Genomic DNA, 19,003 nt, shown 5'->3' on the forward strand with positions numbered 1-19,003 from the left:
CAAAAAAGCAAAGGTTTATAGTGAGCTCGCAGCATTATAATCATGATAAGATGGAAAATATGGAATAAATTCAAAAATACTTTCAAGTCAAAGTATACAAAGTCAGCTATACATTTCTCTGTAAAAAGTACTGTTTTCTAGTGATCTCACACCAATATGATCATTTTAAGATTGAATAAGTAAATCCTAAAATATAAATATTACATTCTTTTGCCTTTTCTCACGGTGCAGCTTCCACTCCAGCTTTTCAGCTGCAGCTTCAGCTGTTGAAAATGCGCGCCGCTGGCGACCAACAAAACTTTTGCAAGTTTGTCGCTCGAGCGAAACTGGGTCCAGGACATGGATGACTTGCAAGGATTGGGCAGCGGAAAGGGACAGGCAGACCATCCTGAAGCTGAAGCATCAGCAGCAACAGCAGCAGCAGTTCATCATATTTACAGCTTTCACTAATTTATTTTGCACAGCCCATGAAAAATGCAGCAACTGCGTCAGTGTCGCTGCGATGTCCTTCGCCATCAACTGGGTTTCCCTTTCAGATTTTCAGATTTTGCGAGGGACCAAGATCAAGACGGTCCTGCCCGGCTGAGATTGCGTATTTATAAGCTAATTTCCAAGCGTCTTACAAATCCTTTCGTCCTCCCAGAGTTGAAACTTATCCAACTTTCGGGGGCCATTCAAAATTTGTGAATGTAACCCGGAGTCTAATTGTTAGATCACGGGGCCAGGGAAATGTGTGCGTTTGAAGGTGGAGGTGCAGGTGGGCAGGACTGGAACTCGGAGTTGGCAATTCATAAGGCTGAAATCCCCGTCTGGCGAAAATAAATTCAGCGATTGCAGTAACAAAGCTGAATTCCAAATGAAGAAGCCAGAGAAGTCCACTCTCCAGGACATTTTGCAGCTTCAGTAATTTGCTTACTGCTCCTGGTCTATCGTCCTCATCCTCATCCTCATTCACCTTTCACCAGTTTGTTGGCCTCTTCGCGGATTTCATCAAAGCTCAAAGTTGATGTTTATTGCTTTCTGGCCCGCCTTTCTCGCTTTTCCCATTTTCCCCACTCAATCTCGCTGTGTGTCAGTGTCTGGCCTTTTCCAATCCTAATTGGGTTAGTTGGTTTGCACTTTGCTGGCAAGTAATTAACACAAGTTGTCGATGCTTAAAGAAGCCAAAAAGAAGTGGAATCATTGAAATTGGACATTGAGTAATTAAAGGGCCCTCGGGGTTGCATATCTGACTGGCTGGCCAATGTTTTCTGGTGCGGTGATTATGATTGCTGCACTACAAAGTCGGGCAATGTAAATGGGGTTTGCATATATCACAGATGGATGCAAGGTAACCATAAATGTGTGGCAAAGCCATTTGATGCATTTCAATCGGATGTTTATTAGAATTTATCGCCGTTTTGCAACTGAAACCCACCGATGGCAAGTGAAACATTCTATTTCGAAATTCAGAAATTAATTTGGCATATGTGGATTCAACTTGATAGGTATGCTAAAACGATACTTTATCAAGTTTATTATTCTTGTAAAAATAAACTATATGGGTGTTTTTAAATTGTATGACCAAAATTGGAGATAATAATTAATTGAAAGCTATAGATGCAGTACTTGTAAAGTGGGCAAATAGTTTGAGTAAACAAGTTGCTATTGACATTTAATTACAAATTTTAAAGCAGCAAATTAATTTGTTATAGCACTTTCAAAGGGCCGCTTTCCCGGAATTGTATTGTATACATTTGTTTTGCCCATCCCATTGAAAGGCAGATGTCGCCAATAGATTACTGCGCTTGATTTTTGTGCGGAGAGCAGAAATGTCCTTTTATTCGCCATAAGAGAGATATCCGATTAAACATTTAATTAGCTGTTAAATGAACCTTTTGTGGGGTCCTGGCCGCCGTCATCATCGAGTATCATCATCGCCTGGCCCGATTTCCCCCCGGCCGCTCCTATGTCTTCCATTTTCATTTTCACTCTCAATCGACGAATGGATTTTCAAACGTTTGACACATAAAACCGTTTTGTGACTCATTAAAGCCGGCAACGTCGCCCATTGTGGGCGTGGCAAATGTGAGTTAATTACACAACATACACGCACACAGATGAACCGAAAGGACATGCTGAGAACAAAGGTAACGGTTGATTGAATGGAAAAAGGGTTCGGTTACCAAAGTGGAGTCCAAGCGCAAGTGGATGGGGATCCGTTCCAAGTCCAAGTGGCAAATCGAGCACCCAATGGACGTATTAGACCAGTTGGCCAACGGATAAAAAGAGAGATAAAAGTTAAATAAAAATGTCGGGGCAAAACTTTTCACACAATCGCCGTCCAATTCGTGCCGCCCAACGCCCAACTCCCAACTTTTCCTCCTCATCCGGCGGTCCGAGAGCATTTTGTTGGTAATTTGCAAATCGCCAAATGATCCAAGGAACCTTAACGGCCAGCCGCCAAGGGAATCCAAATGCTGCCGCCGAATGTCTTCCGCTGAAGTCTCTGTTGTTTTCATTCCGGATTTTTATCCGCCAGAGATGCTCCTTCTATCTAAAGAAGGGATTAGAAAAATAACGAAATGTTAAACTTACACTTGAAATAGGAGTTTCTTCCGTACCTTTACCCAACTTTATCTTATGATAAAGTAATCTTTAAAATATATTTATGTCATTTTATTTAGAAACAAAATACTCTCAAGACAATTTGTAGGGATATAATTTTTTTAAAATAGCGAAAACTTGAAGAATAATTAATTTAAGTATAAGCCCATTGCGGCTATGGCAAGGGCGACCTATTTAAAATCAATTGCTTCAATTAAATTCGAGAGAGATAGGGGAATATACACTTTTAAATTAGCCATGTTCCGCCATTAAGCACAGACCTTTCTGGCAAAGGCCAAATTAACATCACTGGTCCGCCTGCTGCCTCTGTCTCTGTCTCGGGCTCTGGCTCAGGGTATCCTTTCTGTATCCTTTTTAATATGCAGGCGCTTAAAAACCGCTTAATATTCTTCCGCATTGCTTTGGCCGCATTCAGAGGCTGCGGTTGCGGAGAGCCCGAGTTTCAGACGGGCTGCCAGCAAAATAGTTGGGAGCAGGCTGGGCTGGGCTGCGCTGATGGGTGCAACTAATTTACGGGGTGGCCAGCACACCCAGGACACACAGGACCCACATTCCCGTTCCCAGCCCACTGAACGGCAGCATCTGGCGGCATCCAAGTAAATGAATATATGAGTATATGCGAACGGAATAGCTGCAGTTCCTTTTAGCAAACGGCAAGTCAACATCCTTTTTGGTTATTCAAGGCATTGTTGTTGCAGTCGCAGGAGCAGGAGCAGGATATTCAGGAGCAGGAGCACCAGCAGCAGCAGCAGCAGATACAGGAGCATTTTGTTTGCTTAACACACTTCGCTCAATGGACGCAGCAGGATGCGGCTGCTGTGCAGCTGTGGTAATAGATCGCCGGCCTCGTCCTTTCTTATCTGCCGGGACACAACATTTGTTGCCCCACCTTCTCCGATCCGCCCACCTCCGCCCCGTTTTTGATTATTCTTCCTGCTGGCTCAGTGCTGCCAGGACATCAGCCTTTTTTTAAGTCCTGATGAATATTCGTAAGCAAGCCCCGCACAATATGCCTTTCTGTGATTGATTGCCTGCCTTCGGTTTAACTTTACCTTAAACTTTAGTTTTGATATATTTCCTTGAAAACAAACTGTGAAAATGTGTGGTGTTTGCGGTAAAATTTGAGTAAAGTGGCAAGAAGAAAGAAATATTTTCTTTATTGCAACCAAATACTTATATTGTCAAAATGTTTTAGCATCAAAATGCGTTTTGTTGTCAACAGTCCTAATCATTATTTTTTGCCTTGAAATCCCTTATTTTGTCCAAAACAAGAGAAATAGTAGTCCGAATACGGAATGTCATACCTCGTTAAACTTGTAAAACAATTTGAAATCGGTTAGAATTTAAACCTAGAAAACTTTTGTTTGGACCATTTTAGCAAAAAAAAATTTGAGCGAAACCCTTAAAACAAGTCCAAAATGTTATTAAAAATGTAATTTTCTGTATCCAGGTCAAAGGTAGTGGAGATCGTTAGCTGATATATACAGCTGTTCAAGTAGATGTGTCTTTTAGCTATGGGTTATGTTTTCATCAAATTATAACTTAAAAAGCTCAAGAAGTTCATATTTTTGACCAGAACAAATGTGGTTTCCATTTACTTATTTAATAGTTAAGAATTTTTCTAACAAGTTTCCAAAATTATATACATAGGTGGCCTTACAAATCTGCAACGAAGAATATTTTTTTAATGATGAATTAGTTTTGAGTTTTATTCAACTGCTTTCCTGTTAGAAACTAAATTTTATTAAGAATACCGGCAGCACTGGTGCTTTTGGCCGTTGCATCTTCCCAATTTCTTCAGCCCATTTCCGGCGCTGCAGTTGCTCCTTGCCGCTTCCGCATTGTTTGCATTGTAATTGTCCCATTCCCGCTGCTCCTGTTGGTCGTGCTCCTGCTCCAGCTCCTGCTCCTGATTGTGTGATTGTGGTCCTGGGCGAAATATGAGCACCGCCGCCGCTCGTCACCACCATCATCATCACCATCGTCCTGGCATCCTGGCATCCTGGACGGCATCTTTCGGCCCGTTTGTGTGTGCCATTGCGGTTCTACACAAATATACTGATGGCTCGCAGAGTGTTCATACAAGTGTATGTATACAGGACATGGCATACGCACACAAATCCGGGGAATACCCTTAGCCCCCCGAAAATTGTGTGTGCTGAGGTCATGTCGCTGGCGTCGCCAGTTGCAGCGGCAGCAACAACAATGCAACAATGGGGCAGCAACTGACGACTATGATGTCTGGCGAGGCTCCACTCTTCTCACTCGGCTGGGCGGCATCAACTCGAATGGTTTTGCAGTTGTAAAGCTGCCAAGAGCAGGCCGGCATGCGCAGCTGCAGCAGCAACAGCAACAGCAGCAACATGCAGCATCCAGCGGCAGCAACAACACCACGCAGTATCCAGCATCCAGCATCCAGCGGCAACAACTCGAGTTATAGGTACAGCTGCTGCCCAAAACGGAATTGCAGCAAAACCACCAGGACGACGATGACAAGGATGGCAAACAATTGTAAGCTCTGACAGCCAAACAACAGTGGCAACAACAATGCCACCAGCAACACGACATTTGCGAAATGTTGATCTGCGGTCTGGCCGAAATTGAGATACTCTCCTCTCGCCGAAGGGGCAAATAATAATGGGCATACATCGGTATGCAGTATGGTTTTAAGTGGGGCCTCAATCAATTAAGTCCATCAATCAAATTGACACGGCTCATATTACGGGCATATCTGTGGGGAATTCGGGATTATGAATCGATGTTGCTTATGTGGGTGTAAATTAATTCTGTCGAACAGCAATCAAATGGGATTTTTCTTTTTAAAATGGGAAACCCAACTATCTCTAGTTGCCGATAGGCAAAGGAAAATTCAGCTGAAAAGTGCATCTCCATAAATAAGGTATATTTTCAACAGAAATCCACTTCCTTTCACTGGCAACTTGTGGCCATTTATTACAAAGAAAATGGTAATTTTCCAATTAAACCGAGTAGAGGACCAGCTCCGGCGAGGGCTCGCAATAACATTGCTATTTATAAGCTGCCAGCAAGCCAACTCAATCAATACCGCCTTTCCTATTAACACAGAAATGGTAAATGGTAAATTTCCAACGAAGCCAACAGGGCGGCTACTCGTTATTGTTGACTTACTGTTAAATAACTGTTTGCACGCACTGTTGCATTCGAGTTGATTTGAAACTAAAACGAAATGAAAATATAATGAATGGATGGCTAATGTTGGAGGCCTGCTGACGATACTGAATGCTGATACGCTGGAGCGAGGGCCAATTACGGCTCATTTCAATTGCAGGTTCGAATTGATTTGAAGTTCCAGCGAAATTAGAAGCCTGCTACGAGAGACAATAGTTTCAGCCGAGCCTGTTGGCCGGGTATTATTTATGCGGCCTCACAATGGAGGCCAGGTATCTCCGATTCAATGGGCTTCAGACGGGGCTCCGAGCCCCACATCAACGGAAGCCTTGCAGGTGGCTGATTACGGACCGATTTTATTGATTCGCCCGGGGCCAATCTATTGTTTGGGTTCAATAATGGGCGAGATAACTGAGAGTGCGAGACAGGAGCACTAGATCCGTGTGCACTTGGGGAAAATTAAGATGGGACTGGAAAGAAATCTAAGAAATGCTAGGAATTAAAATGGAATGAATGCAATCAAAAAGATTTTTTATAAATTTCATAAGGTAACAACCCTAATTTTATATCTTTAATAGTTTATTTAAACATTTTCCCTAGTACATATTTCTCTCTGTGTAATCCTAGTACAGCTCATGATAAATTTACAATGCTCCGCGTTGCGAAGGCCACGGCAAACAATAACAATTGCATTTGCTGGCACTCCGTCGACGCAGGAGCAAGGCACATGTTTATGTCCTTCTCCGCCGTACATCTCCTGCCCCCCCAGGATCCCCAGGATCCCCGGAACCCGCCCTGGCAGCCCCGGGGCTGCTTGGCTAAGGCGAATGTCCTGTTTCTCGTTTTCGCACGTACAATGTGCTGCACTTGCACTCTGCCCCCAGATAATTGCATTGCCCCGTCCATAAGTGTCTGCTGCTGCCATCTTGGTCCTTCGTCCTTCGTCCTCGCTGTTTGCGGAGTTTTGTGTATTTATGAAAACCATTTCCGGGCGGCAATAAAACTCAACACGGTCAACGTCAGCGGCATCTAATCTTGGCCTGGCGGCGCTTCGAGTGCCATTAATTTTGCTTCTTTTCTCTCTGTTTTTCTGTGACATTTTCCGATTATGTGCGGATTTGCGGCACGACGGACGCCCCGATCCACTTTGGATCCTTGGGGATCCCAGTTTGCAATTTACACTTTGGTGGCCCTGGCGGCTGTCCTTGAAAGATTGGCGGGTCCTGGTCTTAACTAGGAAAAACAAATAGGCCACCACCCGATGACAGGCGATAAGAGCAACCTGCTCTTGTTTTTGTTTTATTTTCTGTATTTGTGTTCGCCTTGCAAGTGCCACGCCCCCGTCCGCCCCCCAGTTTTCTTCCCTCCGCCCGGAAAAGTTCCACCCACTTCTGGATTTGCCTTTTTGTTAATGTTTGCTCAATTTAAAAAGTTTTCTATCGCCATTTGCATTTGCACGCACATTCGCACGTGCTTATGCAACAGCAAAACAATTGGAGAAAGCCAGGAGGGGCGGCAGGTGGGCGGGGCAGGAGGGGTGGATGCTATTTTGGGGGAGGAGAAAGTGCTCAGCCGGGCGGCAAAGAAACCATTTGCATACCCACAGGGGCTTAGAGTTAAGGGGATTCCAACGAAGGGTCTCTTGGGGAGGAAAAAAGGCATGTAAAATCCGAAAAACGACTTTATTTTTTAAGGAACCAAATTGAAGATGTACATAATATAAAAATATATATATTAAAATCATGTTCCTAAAAAAATTCGTCTTGGTTATGCAGTTTATGTAAATCTTAAATATCTTTCGGAACTCCAAATATTTATTTATTTGTCTCGTTTCTAAATATTGTTACTGTAAAATCAATATAGATCTCAGGGTAGATTTTCCAATGTCTGAATGACAGCTGACATGTTAGAACCACTTTATGTGTCACACGCCACTTATCAAAACATTGCGATTCCATAAAAATACTAAACCTGCCGCAGATTGGTTACATAAACAAACAGATAACACCGTCGCATTTGCATATTTTAAAAAACAGGCAAAACGACCCCTCCGCTTAAACGCTACGCCCCTGATTACGCACCATGAAGGCAAAAGAAGAAAAGTTGGGCAAAAAATCGCAATGAAAGAAAAAAGCAGAAAAGTTAGTTTAGTTTTTGTTTTTAATTTGGTAATGCAGCACGGAGCATGGCCTCCAATTGTTAGTCCTGGACAAGGACTTTTTGCTGTTTTCCGACAATTACATTTGATGAAGTTTTACAAATGAGCGAGGCGTGGTCGAGCTGCGGGGGCGGACATTTAGTTAACTTTCGGCCAGCTAAAAATTGAAATTGAATTCCAATTGTCAAATGGAATTGTATATGACCAACGTAAAAATGGCAATTTATTCGCCGACCAAAAGTGTAAGGTAAGAGATAGTTGGATTGTCTCCCAGAGATTAAGGCACAAATGCGCATTTTAAATTCCAGCAGGATTGGATAATATTTAACATACATAATTAATTCGAGTGCACTGAGGCAGTGGGGCTTTTTTGATTCTGTAATAATCAATTCTTTCCATTTTGCATAACTGCATTTCAGTCAACAGTGTATTACAATTTGTGTGTGCGCCAATATGTTTGCAGAAAGTATTAATTTCCGTCGCTCCATTTCCTGACGGAATTTTAAGACTAACTCTTTAACCAACTAGCCAATGTTTGCCTGATAAATGAATTCCATTATTGGCTCTGTATTATTTCCATTTCAGAGAACATTTTTTATTTAAATGCATTGTTGTGTCTGTTTAACACTGCTCTATTAAGCTAACTAGATTTCAATTTTGATTCGACTAACATTCTCCCAGTTCCCAGTCCACTTAATTTACTGCCATATAATTGCTCATACGCACTGTTGCATCAGTTTGGATTTGAAACCCGAAATCAATTTGCAGCTAAACTGCCGCAGATTATCTTGAATGGGATTCGAAATCAAATTGGCAATTGCCAAGTCCTTCGTTTACAGGTTAACAATTACTGGCCATTCCGGCAGATTAGCCTGATACCAGCAGCCCGAGATCTCCGAATCGTTATATGCTGCCTTTGGCAGAGCCCGAAATGCAGAATGTCGGGGAACCCATATCTTTCTGGGGCATCATCTCCTATATACTCGGGCATATGTCGGATTCCATGGCTGTGTGGCATCAGTTAATTGATTTGCTTTACGACTTGCGGCTGCAGTCGGTCCCCTCGCAACATTTCGTCCATAATATTTTTTTAATATTGTTGCGCGCTTTGGCTGGCCTCCTCTTGGCAATTGGCCATCAAATTAGCTTTGCTTTTTTGGTCCACTGTGCCACATTTATGAATATCAACGAACCTGTGAGTGCCGATGCGGTTCCAGCCCGGAGTGCCCTCTAAGTGCCTTTATCCCCATTTCTTTTCACTGGGAAAAATTCATTTGGGAACTACTTTCGGATTTAATGAGGGCTTTTAAATCAACCAGGTAGGTTTGCTTCGAAGTAGAGTCGAGTTCGACTATTTCGTATTCAATTTGGTACAATAGTTGCAATTTTTACCTTTCCTTTGCCATAGTAAAATCACCTAACTTCAACCTCATATCTTACCTTAAAGTCTTAAAAACGCAGGAGTATATAACTCTACGTTGATTACTCAACTGCATTGAGAGTGGTTTGATCGGTAATAATTTTCTGGCGATCGAACTCCATTATTTATCCCCCCAATTCCCAGTTGGGAACTCAAAATGATACACCATTTTTCTATCTGTGTGCTCATAAAGCAGCAAAAATAAAACTGTCGACGATTGGGAGGAAAGTGGAAAATACTGGGGGCGAGGAAAAGCGGTCTGAGGCTGAGGAAAAGCCAGCAATTGCAACTGCCAACTGCTGCTGCACTGACACAGGAAATATTATCCGCATTGCCAGCAACGAGCGATGAGCAGAAATTGAGGCTGCCAAGGTTTTGGCCTGGCTTTGTGGGTCGTCCTTTCCGAACTGGGGGGGGGGGACCTGGTGGGTGGTTGGGTGCCATAAGGACAAAGCGCAAAAGCGGCCAAGTGAATTCTCAAATACAAATTCAAATGGCAAATTGACAAATGAACCTTTTGAGCTTTTTACGTTTTCATTGTCTGTCTGTATCTCTTAGTTTGCCAGCGGAGCGGATTCATCCTTATGCGGTGGTTGGTGGCGGGTGGTGTTGTGGATCCAGGGAGGTCAGGAGACCGAGGGAAGGATCCAGGAAACCTTAGGGCAAGCGAGTGTGGCCCAACTTTGGCAACAGTAAGAGCGGTGTAGATTGTGTGAAATTAGGCATTTTCCGTTGAGCTAAATTACTTTTATGCTAGAAAGAAGTATTACAGAAAGAAGTATTACACAGAGAATAAAGTTGGCTAAAGTGTCACAAGTGTTTTAGGGGGTTAACAATTTCAAAGTGCGTACGATGTTATTGTGGGGTATTTATTCACCCATTTCTATGAGTAGTTTTCATGGCTGTTGCTTACTGTGCGTGTGGGGGCAGAGAATGGGCAAGTTTCGATATTCTGTTACCCTTTTCATACCAACATATATATAAATATAGAATGCACAGCTCATCCCTGTTGAATTACCATCTTACATCCAAATTACAATGCCACTATTTTTCCGCCAGTGAATAATGAACTTGCCCTCCCACCTTAAAACCGCTCCTGGTTGGCTTTTTCCAGCTCAGTCCCGCTTCTTTTCATTCAAAAGAAGTACAAACAAAAAACCCGAGGGGGGAGCACAAAAGTAAAAAGCATTCGACAGGCTATTGATGCTGATTTTGTAAAGATGCCGATGCCAATGCCGATGCCGATGCCAATGAAAATGAGAATGAGGATGAAGCTGGGTATGGGTGTGGGTATGGGTTTGGGAATGGGGAATGGGGAATGTCCTGAGTTTAAGCCTGTGCCCCTGCGGGTTTTGGTTGCTGCTTTGTTATGCCGTCCATCTGGACGTACAACAAATTACAAAATGTTGTTGAAAGGCGATTTTAAGACCCCGGCCACTTGGCACCGCCCTTGGAGCCCAGTCCACCAGTCCAGCAGTCCACCACCCACTCTATTCAGAGGAGAGGCCAAAGCCGAACTCGGTAAACAGAGATTACAAATGGGCCAAGTGTGGGTGCTGCAGGAACAACTAGAACTACACAACTACAATGGGCATTGTTGGGCCGCTCACGCTAATACCGGATTCTCTTTTACATTTTACAGATTTAAGAATTCTTGAAAGGATACCAGTAGCACCGGCCCCCAGAAGGACCAACTTTCCACTCGAAGCAAATTAAAAGAAAAGAACTCAGCCAAGCTGGAGGAGGAGGACAAAAAGCGGCAAAATCAATAGTGCCGAAGAAGTGTGGCCAAAGTGCTGAGTAATGTGGAGTAATGGAGACCTTTTTGCTGGCGGCGGCAACATGATGTGAAACATGGCAATCGAATCAGCCAAAGCCATTTAGGGTCATCAATTGCCAGGGTCGTGGAAAATCGGCAGCAGGAGCTCCGCACGAAGCCATATGCACCGCAGCATGGAGAGCAGGAGGAGCAGGACCCCGAGGGCTCTGCCAGGTGAGTTGTCATTCCCAGGCAGCTGGTGCCCCGCTCCGAGATAGATGGTCAATCCAAAAAAAAGAACCGATGCCACAGAAGTTACATATATGTTTTCTTTAAGCCTAATTTAAATTCCATTTTCCAACTATTTTAGGGGTTTTTTGCTATTTCAGTCTCTTTAAGACCTTTAAATTCTAATTCTTAACTAAGCTTCTCTTAAAGTAAGCTTACTTTGTGGTAGTATATAGCTAAAGTTGGTTTTTGGTGTCCAGAATTTTCGCTTTTAGATATCCAAAATAATTTAAACCGGTTCCCTCCTTCTATTCAGTTAGGATTCTATTAAAAGTAGATTTCCTTTTCCCACCAATTTCAGTCTGCTGGATTCTGCTGTGCCTGGTGGCCTGGACTTTGGCGGATGACTGGTCCCTGAGCTGCGCCTCCAACTGCACCTGCAAGTGGACCAACGGCAAGAAGTCGGCCATCTGCAGCTCCCTGCAGCTGACCACCATTCCGAACACCCTGAGCACGGAGCTCCAGGTGCTGGTGCTGAACGACAACCACATCCCGTATCTCAACCGGGAGGAGTTCTCCACTTTGGGGCTGCTCAATCTGCAGCGCATTTACCTCAAGAAGTCCGAGGTGCAGTACATACACAAGGAGTCCTTTCGCAATCTGAAGATCCTGGTGGAGATCGACCTGTCGGACAACAAGCTGGAGATGCTCGACAAGGACACCTTCATGGGAAACGATCGCCTGAGGATACTCTATCTGAATGGGAATCCCCTCAAGCGGCTGGCTGCCTATCAGTTTCCCATTCTGCCCCACCTGCGCACCTTGGACATGCACGACTGCCTGATCTCGTACATAGATCCCATGTCCCTGGCCAACCTCAATCTGCTGGAGTTCCTCAACCTGAAGAACAACCTGCTGGAGAGCCTCAGCGAGTATGTGTTCCAGCACATGGCCAACTTGAAGACGCTCTCCCTGGAGGAGAATCCCTGGCAGTGCAACTGCAAGCTGCGAAAGTTCCGCGGCTGGTATGTCAACAGCCGCCTGAGTTCCGTGAGTCTGGTGTGCAAGGGTCCGCCTGCCCAGAAGGATCGCTCTTGGGACAGCGTGGACGACGACCTCTTTGGCTGCCCTCCGCGGGTGGAGATCTTCAACAACGAAGAGGTGCAGAACATCGATATCGGAAGCAATACCACCTTCAGCTGCCTGGTGTATGGGGATCCCTTGCCGGAGGTGGCCTGGGAGCTGAATGGAAAGATCCTGGACAATGACAACGTGCTCTTCGACTCGGAGAGCATCTCCTCGGACAAGCTGTGGAGCAACCTGACCGTCTTTAACGTGACCAGCCTGGATGCAGGAACCTACGCCTGCACGGGCTCGAATTCCATCGGCAGTATGACCCAAAACATCAGCATCTACCTCAGCGAGATCGTTCAGCATGTGCTGGAGAAAACACCCGAGACCTTCTGGTACTTCGGCCTCATCATGGGCATCTTTGGCACCGTCTTCCTGCTGATCTCCATCTCGTTTGTGGTCTGTCTGTGCAAACGCACCACCCGCCAGCATCGTCATGCCAACAAGGCGGGCGTGAAGTCCAGTGTTAGCTTCAATGATCAGGAGAAGAAACTGCTGGACTCGAGTGTCACCACCACCACCAATGACCGAGGTGACAGCTATGGCATCGACAACCAGCCCACTTCCATTGGCATGAACAAGGCGGACTCGGCCGGAATGGGTTTCAACCAGATAGAGATCCATGCGGTGGACAGTCACCGCCACGGGAGTATGTTGGTGCAGCAACAGCCTCAGCAGCAACAGATACAAGGAGGTCCGGGAATGCGACAGCAGCTGATGCAGGTGAAGGATCCGACCTGCGGCATGATGAGTGTGCCTACCTCGATGGCTGGCCACACCCACTCGCATCCCGCCCAGATCTCCGAGGAGTTCCCGCTGAACGTGGGCGTCTTTCCACCGCCGCCAGAGTTCTGCTCGAACATAGTCCCGAATCCCGCTTTCGGGGGCAATATCTTCATCCGGGTATCTGTCACACAAGACATGCTGGATGGTGCGGACTTGAACATGTATCCGGATCTGCTGAACATTCCCAAGAGGATGCAGGACGTGCAGGAAAGTGGTGCTGGCACAGTGGCCGTGCCAGAGGGTCAGTTTGCCACTCTGCCGAGACATACAGCCAGGAGGGGTATTCTCAAGAAGGACACCTCCTTGCAGCAACAACAGCAGCAGCAGCAGCAACATCAACAGCAGCAGCAGCAGCTCCAGCAGCAACAGCAACTTCAGCAGCAGCACCAGCAACTCCAACAGCAACACCAGCCATCCGGACTATACACCCATGATGAGATTGTGACCTACAACCTGGAGGCCAGTGGCTATGACCCCCACCAGTCGGCGTACCACAGCAATCCCATGGAGCTGCCGCCACCGCCGCCTCCGCCCGCCGTAACAGCAGTGGTGCAGTGCCACCACCCGAGTCCCAGCAACTGTGCCAGCTGCATCAACAATGCACAGCAGCCGCCCTCCGCCTGCCAAACGCCGCCCGTCGAGGTCACGCCCATGAGGCCGCTGGACAGTTCCGCCTACCCCAAGTACGACAACATGGGACGACGGATCACGGCGAGCGGAGGACTCTGTGGCTCCAACCTCTCCCTGCCCGACGAAGAGCGGTACGAGAACGAGACACTATTCGGCCAGGCGGATGGTCAACCCACGGGAATTCCCGAGCAGTCGCAGGATCTTCACCAGCCGCAGGAGGCGACTCAGGGCCAGGACAAGGGCGGCGGTCCTGGCGAGTTCGTGTCGCTCTAGTATTACGGTACCCAGGTGTAAATAGGTCAATAGATTCGTGTCGTCCCCCACAACCCCTGGGAAATCTTTGGCAATCGTTTTGTTCATATCAGTTTGAGAAGCGAGTGCTCTAAATGAATATATGTATATGTAGAAACCCACACAATCTATTGACTGTATCACAGAATCCTGAAGAACTTGAAAACAAAGAGCAATTCACACAGAATCAACAGGAAATTCGTACTGGACTGTTTGGATTTTCATTTAAAAGGGCTTTATCGGACGGATCTTAAAAAATATTGATTACATATACATATTAATTTGTTGTTCAATACCAATTATTTGTTATTTACTTACTTTGTTTTCGTTTATATTATAATCTTATTCATTTTTTAAACATAAAATTCGCCGAAATCGTTATTTAATATTTGATTTTCTTGATATTAAAATCGTCTGGAATTTTGAATGTCTGTGAAGTGAAAAATCCAAACATGTCTGTCGTTAAACCCCAATCCAAATCACAGAGAATTTGAGAATGTTGAGTTAACAGCGAGGAAATCAAAGATAACATTTATTTTCCATTCGGATTGCACTCTCAGACTAGATACCGTTAAAGAATATACTTCTAATTAATACTCCATTAGAGATCTCCATACTGTCCCAATCCTAGCTAGCATTCGATAGTAGTCCACTTGAAGTCTATACCTTTATAGAGGTCGATTCTAGAGTGTATTCTAGAAGGTATAGCGACCAAAACTGATCTTCTTAAGGTGTATAGTACGATTAATCGCAAATGTATTGGATCCAGTCTTAGACATAACGCTTCTGGGGTGCTAGAGTTTTCGTGGGAGTATCCATTAACGTTTTAGAGATCAGACACTGAATAGGGTTAGAAATGGTATAGGATGAGGGATGAGAAGCCAAAATTATATCTCTAGATATGCATCTATATAAAATGTTAGCCGGATCTATTATGCCCCATATATACGCCCATATAACCATCTTCGATGTGCAATGGATATATAAATACTTTATCTAGTTTCTAGCCCCTCAGCCCCGTAAAATAGTTCCTTTCTTGTACATATGTAAATGTATTCCTAATTGCTTAAGGACTTTTAAATCAAAATAATTTTATGCTCACTATCCGAGAAAGTATCGCATATATCACAGAGTCGTGCCAAATGTTTTTAAAGTCAAAGTCTGTTTTTAAACCTGTTAACCTCATGCGATTGTTTAGACCTGTTAGAGCCCGTTTCGATTATGTAACCGTAGGATTTGCTGAACACTTAGTACCTATGATTTAGTCAATCTTAAATATAGTCCACTCCTGTCCTACTATCCTAGTTCCTCCTCGTTTTGCTCACTCGAAATCCTGCAAGTAGACCAAAAACTAAATCTAAATAAAGTACGACATTAACATTTACGTAACATATATAGCTATATATACATCTGCATATGTTTGTACTTGTGTGTAATCTGAATGTAGAAAGAAATGCAAAAACAAATAAGACCCAAGCGAGGCTATATCGATGTGTATATCTTATATATAGTATATATATGTAAACATTTATCGAGATCCATGTATTTAGAGGGGATAGAGGAGATATAGAGAGCACACGAGAACAGAGGCCGCATTAAATGGATTTTTTGTGTCTGTAGAAAGTTTCAAATTCGAGCTTGGTAATGTAAAAGTAAGCTATAGAAGTCAATATAAGTACACGATAAATTCCACTTACATGACCACGCCCACTCCACTCACCGCCCCCTCTGATGAATGTATGTGTGTGCGAGCGTGTGTGTGCGGAATAATTAAGCACATGAATGCAATGAATTACTATAATAATTATGGGAAAGTATGCAGGCAAATATTTGCACAACTTCCATGAGATTTTTATCCCTTCACCCCGTAGTTACCCCTTTTATTTGTTTTATCGCTGTTGCTGTTTAATGTGTGCCGAGTGCCGAGCGAAGGGATTTTTGTATTTTGGTATTATGAACTGAACCAGAGCAAATTTGCACGGCGCACACAAAACACGGCAAACAGAGCATCCTAGTTTGAACTGAATAACTGAATCCCCCCGTTTTTTCCCTGCGTACCTCATTTTTGACAGCGCAGAATGAATGATTCAATCAAAGCATTATTTGTCCGCTCTAATGGACGGGATCTGAATTTGAAACAGAATCTGAATCGGAGGGGAGGACCCTGTACATAGGCCATTTTAATTACATCATACTCGCGCAGACAGAGCCAATATTTTATTCATTTTAAATCGTTTTAACTAATTAAAACCAAATGGAAACCGCCAACAGAGCGAGAGCAAAAGACAAGTGTAAACACGCAAATAGAGTAATGGGTAATGAGAATAATGAGAGCCCCGACTAGAGGAAATTTAAACTATGCTTTTAACAACGTTTCCCATTTCCCCAATCCCATTTTCCCACGACCGCCACGCCACGCAACGCAACGCGTTTTTCCGGGCGGAGATGGAAACGTAACTATGATTTTAATTACTCTGCTTGAATGCAAATGGAAGGCACACACAGATCCAGATACCTAGATGCGAAATGTATCTGAATCCGGGTATCTGCATCTGCATGTGGCAGCCATTGAAGGGCCGAAAAAGCGAAAAAGCAGTAAAATTAACTTTTTATGAGCGCTGCAGAGTGCTGCCAAAATATAAATTAAATTCGAATGATGAATAGTAGTAACAAATTTTGTACAATACCATAAAAACGCATTGCATATTGCATTTTAACTTGAATTCCATTCAAAAGCTGAAATTAGCCAAATCCTACGAGCCTCACAGAATCAGAATTACAGAATCACAGAATCCATCACAAACGAGCACACTTGTATACTCGTCGTATACGCATTTATAAATACAAAACATCCCGACAGGACTCGAGTACGGTACAGTTGTCGACAGTCGACAGTCGACGGGACACACGGATGCGGACACGCACGGACATGCACGGACATGACAGACCGGAAAAAGCCAACATTTAACAAACAATATAACCGAGAATACATTGTAATAGCATTAATAGATTGTCAAGCTTTATTACACACTATATTAACATAGATGGAATAATAATAATTATTATTATTACAGTAATAATACGAGTAACAGACAAAGAACACAAAGAGAAATATGAATAAATTTAATAAAACCAAAAACAAAGCCTTTTCATATACCTACATAGATGTGCACGTATGTAAGCTGCATTTCCCAGCTGCAATCCCCATTTGCCAATGCCATTTACCATTTAGCATACCGTCATTACAGCCGCACAAGAACAAAAACAAGGCCAAACAAACACACACAAACGGCGCAAAAAAGGAAAATCGATTTGATGACATTTCCATAATGGAAAACTTCGCTGCAGTCAAATCAATGTCTCTTCCTGCGCACTTGATGGAAAGTTCTCGCCAAACATTGCAGCCAACTTCCTCAATATCCTAGGTCCTTCCCCTGTATCCCCACCTCCCCACCCCCTTTTTTTTCCCCTTCCAGCCAATCTGCATAATTTGCCATGGGCCCCCGCTCCTATCACTTGTTGATCGTAAACGGTTTTTGGCATATCAAATTTCCGACTTTTGCCATAGCCATTTTGAAATGTTTGCTGGCGATAACCAAACGAACATTCGGAGCATTTCCGCGCCTAATCTCCGCTTCCCAGTGCCACAGCCACCTTACAAATGCTTCAATAATGACTGCGAAGGAAGTGCACTGAGGGAAAATAGGGCTGTTTATGTCCTAAACCATTCAACTGGAAAATTAAATGTGAGCTGACGCATGAAAATTAACATTTAAAATGCGTAAAAAGGAATTGACACATGTACTTTTTAAAGAACCTGACATTGAATTGTTATGGAAATTAAAAACTTTAACAATATTGCTACACTGCTGTCGCTCTCAACGATAAGTATAAGAAAAGTTCTGGACACCTAAAATGATAAAATATTGAAAGTACCAACACACAACTTACAAAGAATTTTTCTCAGTGCCTGGCTATAATAACATTTTCGTCTTAATGCACTCGCAGCCCATTTAGTCAAAATTTACCCTTGCATCTGCGTCAGCAGCCACGTCAGCGTCATCTCCAGCCGAACAGAGCTCCATCGGTGGCAGCACATCCGTTTTTGGCCAGAAACCACCAAGTCCCAGAGTCAGGCCGAGACCAAGGAGCGGGCCTCGAATCGAGAGCCCGTTGGCACCGACTTCGGCTTTGGTTTGGTTTGGTTTGGCTGTAGTCTGCAGTCCGCAGTCCTTAGTCCGTATTCCGCATGCGAATACGGATACGTGGGCCATGTGCGGACCCTCGGGGGAATCCGATTGCCACGCATCGAGCACGTACGCCGATGACGACAACCGCAAACTGCTGCGATTTCTAGCAGCGACCTCGCTTTCACCCGCCTCCAACCACCCACCTCCCGAGCCCCTCTCAGTCGCACTTTGTGGCTTTCCTGGCAGGCAGCCCACCCACTCGTTAGATGCACAGGGAGAAAATATTTCCGGAAGGTCACCTGTTAAGGCAACAATTAACTTTGTTGATAAAGAAATACCATGCGACTTAAGAATTTGTAGTAAACGTTTGGAGGGGCCTAAAAGTAGGCAACAAAATATTTGTAACCTGAAAGTCTTAAGAACTTATTACGAAGTTCCACTTACTTTTATTCACTGCATACTTTTAGGCACTTTAATAAGTGATTTCTGTGAAATCCTCGATAGATATAACACCTTTAACCTTTTTTTAGTTACCTCAATTATCTTGAATTACATCTTAATATAAGTAAGCCCAAATGCTTTCGCAGTGCAACTCTCCTTGCCTTACGTTACGTATGCAACATTCATTTTTGACAAGCATAATTTGCGGCTGGCCC

At 44.1% G+C, this 19,003-nt stretch overlaps 2 protein-coding genes and 1 pseudogene across 6 annotated transcripts in view; 2 read left to right on the forward strand and 1 right to left on the reverse strand.

Annotated features, from left to right (window-relative positions):
• The window catches only part of kek6 (kekkon 6), a 43,918-nt gene extending 28,290 nt beyond the window's left edge, over positions 1 to 15,628 (forward strand). The window contains exons 3-4 of the mRNA XM_036819354.3: positions 10,975 to 11,325; positions 11,681 to 15,628. Coding sequence (XP_036675249.3) covers positions 11,274 to 11,325; positions 11,681 to 14,139 — 2,511 coding nt within the window. The 5' untranslated portion in view covers positions 10,975 to 11,273 and the 3' untranslated portion in view covers positions 14,140 to 15,628. The remainder of the gene's footprint in view (positions 1 to 10,974; positions 11,326 to 11,680) is intronic.
• The window catches only part of RpL6 (ribosomal protein L6), a 127,891-nt gene that overhangs the window by 58,890 nt on the left and 49,998 nt on the right, over positions 1 to 19,003 (reverse strand). Inside the window, exon 1 of one of the 5 annotated variants that reach the window (XM_070996327.1) lies at positions 12,996 to 12,999. The exons of 3 other annotated variants lie outside the window; for them this stretch is intronic. In XM_070996327.1, coding sequence (XP_070852428.1) covers positions 12,996 to 12,998 — 3 coding nt within the window. In that variant the 5' untranslated portion in view covers position 12,999. Of the gene's footprint in view, positions 1 to 4,860; positions 4,865 to 12,995; positions 13,000 to 19,003 lie in introns of those variants that run through there. One more of the 5 variants, XM_017075817.4, reaches the window with a different exon arrangement.
• Positions 6,863 to 10,028, forward strand: LOC108010775 (uncharacterized; annotated as a pseudogene).

The sequence above is a fragment of the Drosophila suzukii genome, chromosome 3 (assembly GCF_043229965.1).
Source record: "Drosophila suzukii chromosome 3, CBGP_Dsuzu_IsoJpt1.0, whole genome shotgun sequence".
NCBI classification, from domain to species: domain Eukaryota; kingdom Metazoa; phylum Arthropoda; class Insecta; order Diptera; family Drosophilidae; genus Drosophila; species Drosophila suzukii.